The sequence below is a fragment of the Perca flavescens genome, chromosome 20 (assembly GCF_004354835.1).
Source record: "Perca flavescens isolate YP-PL-M2 chromosome 20, PFLA_1.0, whole genome shotgun sequence".
Lineage (NCBI taxonomy): Eukaryota > Metazoa > Chordata > Actinopteri > Perciformes > Percidae > Perca > Perca flavescens.
The window spans coordinates 24,739,297-24,749,516 of NC_041350.1; the positions used below are offsets into that span (position 1 = coordinate 24,739,297).

The 10,220-nt window shown below is 36.6% G+C and overlaps 1 protein-coding gene across 1 annotated transcript; it reads right to left on the bottom strand.

Moving 5' to 3' along the window:
* Positions 1 to 49: 49 nt before the first annotated feature.
* Positions 50 to 9,610, bottom strand: gmfb (glia maturation factor, beta). The gene is made up of 7 exons (XM_028565347.1): positions 9,503 to 9,610; positions 6,335 to 6,431; positions 5,684 to 5,733; positions 5,437 to 5,486; positions 5,126 to 5,208; positions 4,941 to 5,014; positions 50 to 3,388 (listed from the first exon to the last, which is right to left on the bottom strand). The coding sequence occupies exons 1-7, from the start codon at positions 9,503 to 9,505 to the stop codon at positions 3,317 to 3,319; spliced, it is 429 nt and encodes a 142-aa protein (XP_028421148.1). The 5' UTR covers positions 9,506 to 9,610; the 3' UTR covers positions 50 to 3,316.
* Positions 9,611 to 10,220: the final 610 nt, after the last annotated feature.

A 10,220-nucleotide genomic window follows, 5' to 3' on the forward strand; every position in this document is an offset into this window, starting at 1 on the left:
CACATCATACATGTCAGTCTGAAAACAGCAGTCCCCAGAAACCAGCAGGTTAAACATCACTGTCATTTTATTTGGATGATAGGACAAGACACTTTATAAAGTATGGGAAAATACAAATATCTCAAGTTTCACTGATGCCATGAGGCAGCTTGTAATGATACATGTCTCAGGTGTTTTTCTTAAAAAGGAAAGAAAATAGAATAGTAAGCATTTAATCAGAGAGGATACCAAGAGCTGAACAACACATTTGCAAGTTAAAGTAAAAAACTCAAGAGGCAAAATATACAACAGTTTCACCACATAGGAGGGAAAGCTACTAGACCCACAGGACATAACCAGGTACATGGCTTAAAACCAAAGGGAACTCTAAGTTAAGTAGACCATATATTCGGAAAATTGATTTTGATACATGATTCATGGACAGCTATTACCACCCATTTCCATGAAAAATGGCATAAACAGAGGGTTTCTTCAACAAAAGTACTGTCAGCACAGCAGTATGTAAATATTTCAGATAGAGTAAGAACACAGCTGAGACCAGATGTTTGAGATGCAAATGTTGCCCCTTTTTTAGGAATTTGTATGCAAATAAATTCAGTCTAATAAAATTAACTTAATATTGTAAAATGCATGCAACAGAGCAGCATATGACACCCGTTCAGACATACATTAAAGCATGCACATCTTTTACAGTAGCTCTCCACATTACAGAAGTTTTAAGAATTTTGTTTTAAAAAGATAACAGCTGAATGTTTTTATATTCAAACTGAAATCAGTACATTGCACTTTTCAAATTAAATATAAAGACAGACATCCTTGATTTCAGATTGACTGTGCATTTTTGAAAATTTACAGCGAGATCTGAAAGGGTTTTGCAGGTTGTAGGGTCTTAAAACTTCCTTTACCCAAATAAGATAGCATACAACCTCAGCTCAAGTAAGAACAGAAACTATTAAAAACACGAGAATCACCCACGTTGAAGTTACAGCAGCATAATACTGACTAATTTCAAGCTGACAGTGTAAATGTTAGCTTTGATGGAATCAGTAAACAGCAAAACAAGTGATTACAGTTATACCCCATTGTTCCTGTTGTATTAAATCCTGCCCTGACAAGTCGTTAATGATAAATGTCAAACATTTTACACCAACAGATGATTTCCATGAAATGGTGTGATTGTGCATACCTATCTTTGAGTCAGATCTCTACCAAGTTCACATTTAAATACAAAACAAAAGATCCTGTCTTCTGGATTTTACAGATCTGAAAGTTAGAGGAAAAAAATGGTGTCTTAAAAAACTCATCATAATCCCCCAACAAAGCTTTTCCAACCTTCTATTTTCCCCCCAAAACATATTTGTGTCACATTCTCATTTGGCTAGATGATTGTTTAAAGAGAGACGTTAATGTGGCAAAATTAAAAAAATTAAGAAAAGACATTGATATGGTAGACTTAGCAGTATGACGTCATACATTACTGTGTGGTGATTTCCTGCCTTGGGGCTTTAAATCAGCCACAATGCTCCCTTATCCGTTTCCAAAGTAGGAGTTTCTCAATGAGAGATAACACTGATGAGCAAACATGTGGAATTCATTTGTGCCTATTATTCTGTATTAGGGTCAGACCAATAGAGCTGATATTAAGCTTTTATTAAGGATCAGAAATCTGCCACTGGAATTATCCTGTAGCACCAGCAATACAATTTTATTTTCTTTGCCTGTTTAAAGTACATTTTATGTAGCTTTAACTATTTAAGCTTGGTCACCCTGCAGTTAAGAGCAACTAAGTATTAGCAACTGGTTTGGCGTTTTAGTGTGTTGGATTGGTTTAAATGCTGTTTTAGAGGATCTTCAGCAGGCAACGACGAAGAGATGTTACGCCTGGGCATGAACAATGAAGAATGCAGATCAAACGTAACTGTTGTAACGTAATATTGGCAAGAAATATGAGCTGCTGGCACATTCAGTACGCAAATATCATTATCAGCCTTCAAAAAGCCATATTGGTTAAACCCTGTTCTGGATGGAAGGCATTTTCCATCCAGAACGGCCCCGATGCTGTCCCTTACCTACCAAGTCTAAATATTAAGCACAACTGGCATTTGGAGAAGTCACAGCCGTCATTCTCAAGGCTGTGTCTACCACTAAGCAATCAAAGTGGCTTTACATCAAAATGAAGCACAACATTCAAAAACACTAATAACGGCAATAGCTATAATGCACAATATTAGCTAACAATCGCCCTAAAGACACAGTGACAGTTAAGTAGCCCAGTAGATTACTGACATGGTCGCCAGAGATGGAGGTTTGTCCTAAATTATAAATTGTTCAGTTTGGAATGTTTCAGTGGAAATATTGTTTTCAGTAGTGGGATATCGTTGTAACAAATATGCAGGTCAAAGGCAGAATACAGCTTTACCCATGAGTCACACCGTTTTCTCTCTAAACAGATACAAAGATGTGCTCTGAGGATGGACTGAAGCACCACTCGAGGGCTTCTGCCAGCTTGTTCATGTGCATTACATAAAATATCTTAGGAATGCCTCTTGTCAAATGGTCTTAGTGTTATTGTCCTTTGTAGACTGGAGTGATTAGTGTAACAAATTACAGTTTGTTACCTAAATTATAATCTAAATGCCCTTAAACTAATAGACTGAGACTGACTAAAGCTGAACTCTAAATTGTTCTCTGAATTATAACTATGATTGTTCATGTGTTTTGGCAGGAAGTTTGTTTTTCACAACAAAAGGAAACTGCTATAAAGTATATGCTTACATTATCCTACATACACCAGGAAAAAAATATAAATCTAAAATTATGAAAAAGTATTAAACATAAAAAGGTGAAACACAGGAGGTTCAGCGTTGCTAATAAAAAACGTTGAGGGTAAACTACTTTAAGTAAACAATTTTTTTGTTACAATGCTTTTAAATTCTCCTTGATGAATATACTTAGGAAGAGCGGACGAGTACAATCAATTTCTGACCAATTCAAGAGCTATGGGAGTGTTAATTCAATACAGACACATAACTGGCACGCAGAGAGATTGTATAGGAGACAAAAGCAGACCTGCGTCAAATAGTGTTTTCAGTTTTAGGCTGCCAGATGGGTGAGGTTTAGTTAGTGTCACACTGAATTGTAATTTTCCGTAAACTCTACCAAAGAGACCTAAAACTGAGTACAGAAGGTGTTTGCAAACAATATTTAAATCAGGTCTGGTACACAGAAGAGGGAAACATTAACTGTGGTGTGTTCTCCCCAAGAGATTGTGCAATCTGGATCCTCCTCACATCCCAGACCACTGGATAAGATGACTTTAACCGAAGAACCCAAGTTTCTCTCTAAGCCATTCCTCCGTTAGGTCCTCTGTGTTTCTGATCTCAAACACCTGGTAAAAACATGACAATTTTCCTTTAATGCAATAAGGAAAAAGTCTTAGGATGCAGTTTAGTGTAAAGCATGGTACCTGCTATGCAATAAATGTAAGATAATGTAATAAAATAACCATCTAATTAATACTAATGCTTAGGGGTGGTACGGTTCACAAAACCCACGGTTCGGTAGCGTATCACAGTTTTAGGGTCACGGTTTTCGGTTCTGTACGGTTCTTGTTATTTTTTCTTTTAATCTTTAACACTCCAGAAATATACTTAAGCATATGATATATAGCTTAATTATCCACAATGTAGGATACATTATTAAATAATTATATAGTTATATCATGTAATCATGCACAAACTGAATTTGACTTGACTTTAAGCACATTATTGGGACCATCTCTGAGGAAATCTAGCTGAGATTTTGATACAGCAAGAGTGAAGACATTGATGATTTCAACAAGCTTTTAATTTATTTGGCAAAAAAAGGAGAATGTGTATTACCATCTACAGGAACTTATGTGCCTTTTTAGCACATGAAGATTGAAATATTACAGAATATCAATTGAAATAACTAGCATTTATCAAACTGCCAACTTCAGTGTAGCTCTTACAAAAATGTATCCTTTAAAAGAAAAAGAGAGGAACTCTTAAAGCTCCGTCTTTTGAATAAGTCAGAATACGTTAAACATAAAAACAGTTTACATTGTTAGTTCATTTCCTATCCTGACCTGGGCTGGGACACACAGACATACCATTTGATAAAGTACTTATTGGACTTAGCATTGCACTTACAATAACGAGCGTAGCTGTCAGGTCCTCCTGTATACGTCTCCTCTCCGTTTTTTCCTGCATCCACCGTGTGTGTTTGTGTGTGTGTGCGCGCGTCAGTCGCGGGGAGAACTGAGCAGCCCCGCTTCAGCGACTTTAGAGTGAAAAAACGTTACAGTTACAGTTGATGTTAAAATGTATACAGGTTGGCAGGACAGTCTGAAATGTTTTGCATGGCCTTTCTCTGTAGGTTTTTTTGGTAACTTGTCCACACCTCTTCTTTCGCGCGAAAGGGAAACACACTGTCTGAGGTCACATACGGGCACGAGGCTACATTGCGCATGCGTCAAACCGTGCGGCACACACACGCTCCTAACCGAGACAAGCGGACCGAGCGGTTCGGATATTTTTAAATGAACCGTACCACCCCTACTAATGCTACATTATTAATAAGCAAGACTATAGTCTAGCAGCCATGTGAGGCTGTACTAAGGCACAGCGGTGCCTTCAGCTAAATGCTAACGTCAGCATACTCAGAATGACGGTGCTAATGCTGATATTGCAGGTATAATTTTTACCATGTTCACCCTATTAGTTTAGCGTTTTAGAATGCTAATATATGCTTATTAGCACTAAACATAAAGTACAGGTAAAGCTGATCATGGCAATGTCATTAAGATTTTGAGAACTTATCTGGCAGATTTTACAAGATTTTATTACAGGGTTGCATTAATTACACCCCAGTACTACTTAATTATGACAAAGCATCAATGTGAGAGGCAGCTCACTAACCTTAGACAGTTCAACAGTTTGCACCAGTTTGTTTTTGCTTCCTGCGTACATCATCTGCTGCTCTGGTCTGCAACCTGCCAAACACAACAAATATGCCAACATTAACTGAAACGTCCTGGATGATAGAACAGTGCAGCGAACAATATGCACCATTCATTCAAAAGTAACCCTGGAGGCGTTCTTACCCACTGGACTGGAGAAGATGAAGCAGAGAGGATAGGAAACCCGTCCATCGTCATGTTCGTATTTATAACTGTAGACGATAAATGTTCCTGGTGCTAAGGACAGTTCCCATATTTCACATCAGCACGGTCAAGACCGAAAGAATACAAAACTAAAACCGGATTTGACCTACTACTTCATTTAGCAAGAGTGAAGAGAAAGATTTAAGATAACATTTGTAACAGACTCATGATATACATAAGAGTAAGGGCAAGAAGGGGTACAATCATTAAAATACTGTTAAAATAAGACCGGTCACTTAATCAAAGGATATCTTGGCTGTCGCTCAGGCAGTTCATCCTTTAGATCATCAGGAGAAATATCCTTAAAAAAAAAGACACAAGTGGGATCAGCAGTTCAGTGAGGTGAACAACTCTGTTGTTGTGCAATGTCTTAAGTTACACTTTATCTAGAAAAGCAATTATCCAAATTTAACCACTCAAAGTTCAACCTATTCATTATTCATTCATTTTAAAACGTCGTCCATCATTTTATAATGAAAAGTTTGATAGCTAACTTACCTCATGTTCCTCCTCAAGAATCACCAGCTGCTTTTCTTTATCAATCTTCACTGAGGGGTGGAAAAGAAGACATGAATAGTTTATTGTTCAAAAGTAAAATATTGTAAGTTTGTATGGAAAATAATAAAATACCAAAAAAGGTTAATATTGTGTTTTTGCTCATATTTCCTATTACAAATGTTCTTGTATAAAAAGGGGGATATGGCTTTTAATCAGAGTCCATGTCATTCAAACACACTCCTAATCCAATTTAGCAGCGATGACATTTTGATCCAGAGATAGTGGAGGATAAAGCTTAAGCTGAGATTGATACTGGAACTGATGTAACAGTACGCTGTCTCACCACCTGCTGTATTTGGAGGTAGCTCATCCCTCTATCCTCCATACTGTAGCTACCCAATCTAATATCTTGTTGCTTTTTCTGTAATTCTGCATAATGCCAAGGACTTTGATACTGCCAAAACAAAGATACATGTGAAACACAAAACTAAAACCAATGGCACTAATGATTAATTCATATTTCCACTAGATTCCACGCACCGGGGACTCCTCGTATCATTTTCCCAATTACTGTTTGAGCTTAACATATTATCAGAAAAACACGCTAGGAGAAGAAATGAATGACATGAAATATGTGTTGCCGATACTCACTAACGATGGCCGCATTATTGGTCTCCTTCCTGAAACGGAACTGCCTCAGCTTTTTAACCAGATCTTCGTCCACATCACACACCACCAGTGATTCACTCTGATAAAAACAGGAGACACATGCAGATAGTTGGATGTGGTCACTTCAGTTTTAAATTCCTAAAGAAAAGACATTTACACCGTAGACAGATTAAACCCTTCTGTATTTATTTCCCATGTTCTGTCTGTGTTTTGTATAAAGCTTGCAAAACAAAGCCTAGATCTCTGGATTGGAAGCTAAAAATAACACCACGTGCAGATTGTAGCAAATCATACTGGACAAATTCAACTGTAGGTACATACAAAGATGAATAAATCAGTAAAGAGTGCTGTAGCAATAGTGTTTTATTGCTTATAATCAGAAAAATATACATCTTAACCTATTGCTTGAATAAATGGTTTAATTTGGCCTCATGTTTTAAGGATATATGCAGTTTATACTGTATGTATGGCAGACAGCTGCAGAATCTCAAACTGTACATTTAAGTGCTTTTCATGCATTGTATTGCTTAACTGTAAAGCAATGTGTTAGTATCCTGAATTACCAAAAGAAAAAACTTTTTTTCTTCACTATCTTTCTGCAGGAGTCCAATCTGACGCACAGGCTTTATTCCGAAAGACAGCAATACACCAGCCTCAGCAGCAGGACTGTATTGGTCTGAACCTCTGTCACGTCCACACACAGGACATTACATAACTCCAGCACAAAGACAAAAAAACTCTTAAGAGAGTCTTCTGCAGAGTCTCCGAATTCTATAATTACACCTTCCTAAACAGATGGCTGGTGGGAGTCAGGACTCCACTGAGCTCAGAGAGAAATCTGTACAGATTAAGAAGAGACTGGAGTGTCTGTGGTTGGGACCGAGAGAGTTACAAAATCACCTTCCTATGCATCCTGTTGTGTGCATAGGAAGACGATGGCGAGCAGACAGGTTGACTTCTGGTTTAAATTCCTCCGGCCACTGACAGCTAGCTCGCTGGTCTGGCTGCTAATTCAGCCAGGAAATGAGAGTCAGCTAACTTAAACTATCCAGTTAATTTAATGCATTTCATGTTTGAGACAAATGGTGTTCGACACTGAAGACACTCGAGTTGTCACGACACGCAGTCAAAGAAACTCGGGAGGACAGCGATGTTCATTATAATAAGCAGCAGGCGAGCTAGCGTTAAGGCAGCTCTCCGAACCCAGACGTGTTCAAACACATCACAGCTGCGACAAGCTAACCAGACATAGCTACACTATCGCAGGAAGCCCGCTAGCTTGGTCTTCGAAATAAAAGCATACACTATGTGAGGGAAAATTCCAGAAATGGAGCAAGAATCACATTACAGCTTAAATGATTAGTCCATCAAAAGAAAATCATGCAGCACCAATTTCCAATTTTCATAGTCGGTCCGTCATTTCTCAAGCACAAATCATTCTGTGGTTTCAGAGTCTCCGATGTGAGGATTTGTTGCTTTTCTTTGTCATTTGATAGCAAACTGATAAAATATTGTGGACTGTTGTTTGAACAATGTCATCTGACAATTTATAATGGACATATTTTACTACTTCCTGACACAATCTGTAGATTACTGGTAATCGATAATAAAAAACATTGTTAGTTGCAGTCCTAAGAGCTGATACCTTTAGCCTTTGATCTGTCTTGATTTAGAGTATTTTATTATTGCCTAGCTCAGTTTTCACAACAGGACCAAGAGCCAAACAGACTAATGATGACTAAATTCTTCCATTTAAAAGCAAATTACTATGCTTACATATTTATTTACATATTACAACATAATAATACCTAATACTGGCTTAGTTTGAATTGACAACAGAAGGGTTAAGGTCACTGGTGTGAAATAAGTATAAGAAATATACACATGACATTACTCAATCAAAGAAACCTGTTGGTGGCAAGCAATTCTGCTTATTTCACCACATTTACCCAGGTAAGCAGCACTGCAAAAATAATAGCTAGTCATTTTAAAAAAAAAAAGAAAGGGAAGTAGGAAAGAAGGGTTTTTTTCTTTCCTTTTGATTACTGCCTAATGATTTTAGAGCATTTAAAAACTACTGTAGCTTAGCTTATTGTACTTTTGATGACTAGTTTTTGAGGCATCTAATATTTTGTGTACGGCATAAAATAAAAACGTTTTGGTCAATACAGAACAAAAAAAGTAACCAATGCTGTGAACGACAGTCAAAAGCATTTTGCTTTGTATGAATGTAGGATTTACAGCAGTGTAAAATCAGACTCTAGACTTCCACCTATATTTACAGTAATGCAGCATGATCAATAAACACAATCACAGCTTTCAAAAGTTATTCTCGCTCTAAATTATTTTAAATACTGATTTATGTAAAGTGCTTGGCGCTGTTTGTATAATTATGAGGAAATTACTATTGCATACTCTGTTTTGATGAGAATTTGTAGTTTAACAGCATTGTTTGATTTTAATTTTGTTTAAAGAGTATGTCTAAAATGCAACAATGACATTATAATGCTGTGATACTTGATATTAGGGCTGGGCAATATGCAGAAAATCTTATATCACGATATTCTTGACCAAATACCTCAATGTCGATATTGCGACAATATTCTAGGGTTGACAATTGGTGCTTTAACAAAATGTTATTTATACAATGAGATTTTTGATCAATTATCATCAGACATGTCAATTTATTTACTAAGTGGGTAAAGGCTAATAATAAAACAGCTAGAACAGTCTGCTAAGTTCAGAAAATGACATCACTTTACTGTAATGTAGCCTTTAAAACCAGGAAAAGACAATATTTACCATTTTACAATTTTTGCAAATTTTTGCAAATTGAAACTCTGAGGCAAAGCAATTCAAGTATAACGTTGTGTAATTAATAATGTTCACCTCAATGGATTTTTTTCAGCCATAGTCCTTTTATTTTGAAATCCATAACCGGAAAACCCAACATTTCTATTCTGGCTAGCTTGACACTGATACAATGGACAGAGGGTGGAACTCATGCTAGGTTAGCATGCTAACGCCAGCAATCTGCGACCTCACTTTTCCTTAATAGTCCCCGGAACTTTACATTTATTAAGAGCACACGATTAAAAAGCAGAAAAGAATATAACCACAGCTCTCTCGCAACAACAATAAACAACTTACCATTGTTGAAGAGTTAAAAATTCCCTGAAGCTGCAGCTGCTGCTCTGAATGGTAGACGCTTTCAATGTTTTTTTTTTGTATTTTTTTTTTTTTCTTCACTTCACATCATCTTGTGACTGGTTTGACCAATCCCTAACAAGCGCCCCCCCTTTTTCAAAAGTTGGTAATGCAGCTCTCCTCACTATTGTCCTACGGCCTCAGTACTTTATCAAAACAAATTTAGCCTTGTTAAAACGTGCCGTTTAACATTTAATTGTTGTACAATTCTATGTATGTATTCTATATACTCTAAACGAGCAGCACAAAGCTCTAGTTACTGTAAGTTACTAGTTACTTTCCAGAGTACGTTTTTTTTATATAAAAATATATATCTATACTATATATCATTTTATAACATTGTTATAGATGAAAACTACCAAACAAAATGAGGTATAAATTAGCTACTTACACATTCATATTTCAGTATTACCAATCCAATTATATATAATAACACTAGCAGGTCGCAGTTTTATTTATAATGTGCACTTTTACTTTAAATACTTTAAGTACATTCAGCTGAAAGTAGTAATGTACTTGTATTCAAGACTTTGAATGAAGGATTTTTACTTGCAATGAAGTATTTTTACATTCTGACAGTACAGGCAGCGCTGGGTGTAAAGAGTAATTACTGAAAAGAACTTTGCTTCATTTTAGGAATTTATGGCAACATTTTATTCAG

Coding starts and splice junctions, on each gene's coding strand:
- gmfb (XM_028565347.1), bottom strand. Junction 5,734..6,334: donor CAATAATGCGGCCATCGTTA/GTGAGTATCGGC, acceptor TCCACCCCTCAG/TGAAGATTGATAAAGAAAAG. Junction 3,389..4,940: donor AAACTGTTGAACTGTCTAAG/GTTAGTGAGCTG, acceptor TGTTTTTACCAG/GTGTTTGAGATCAGAAACAC.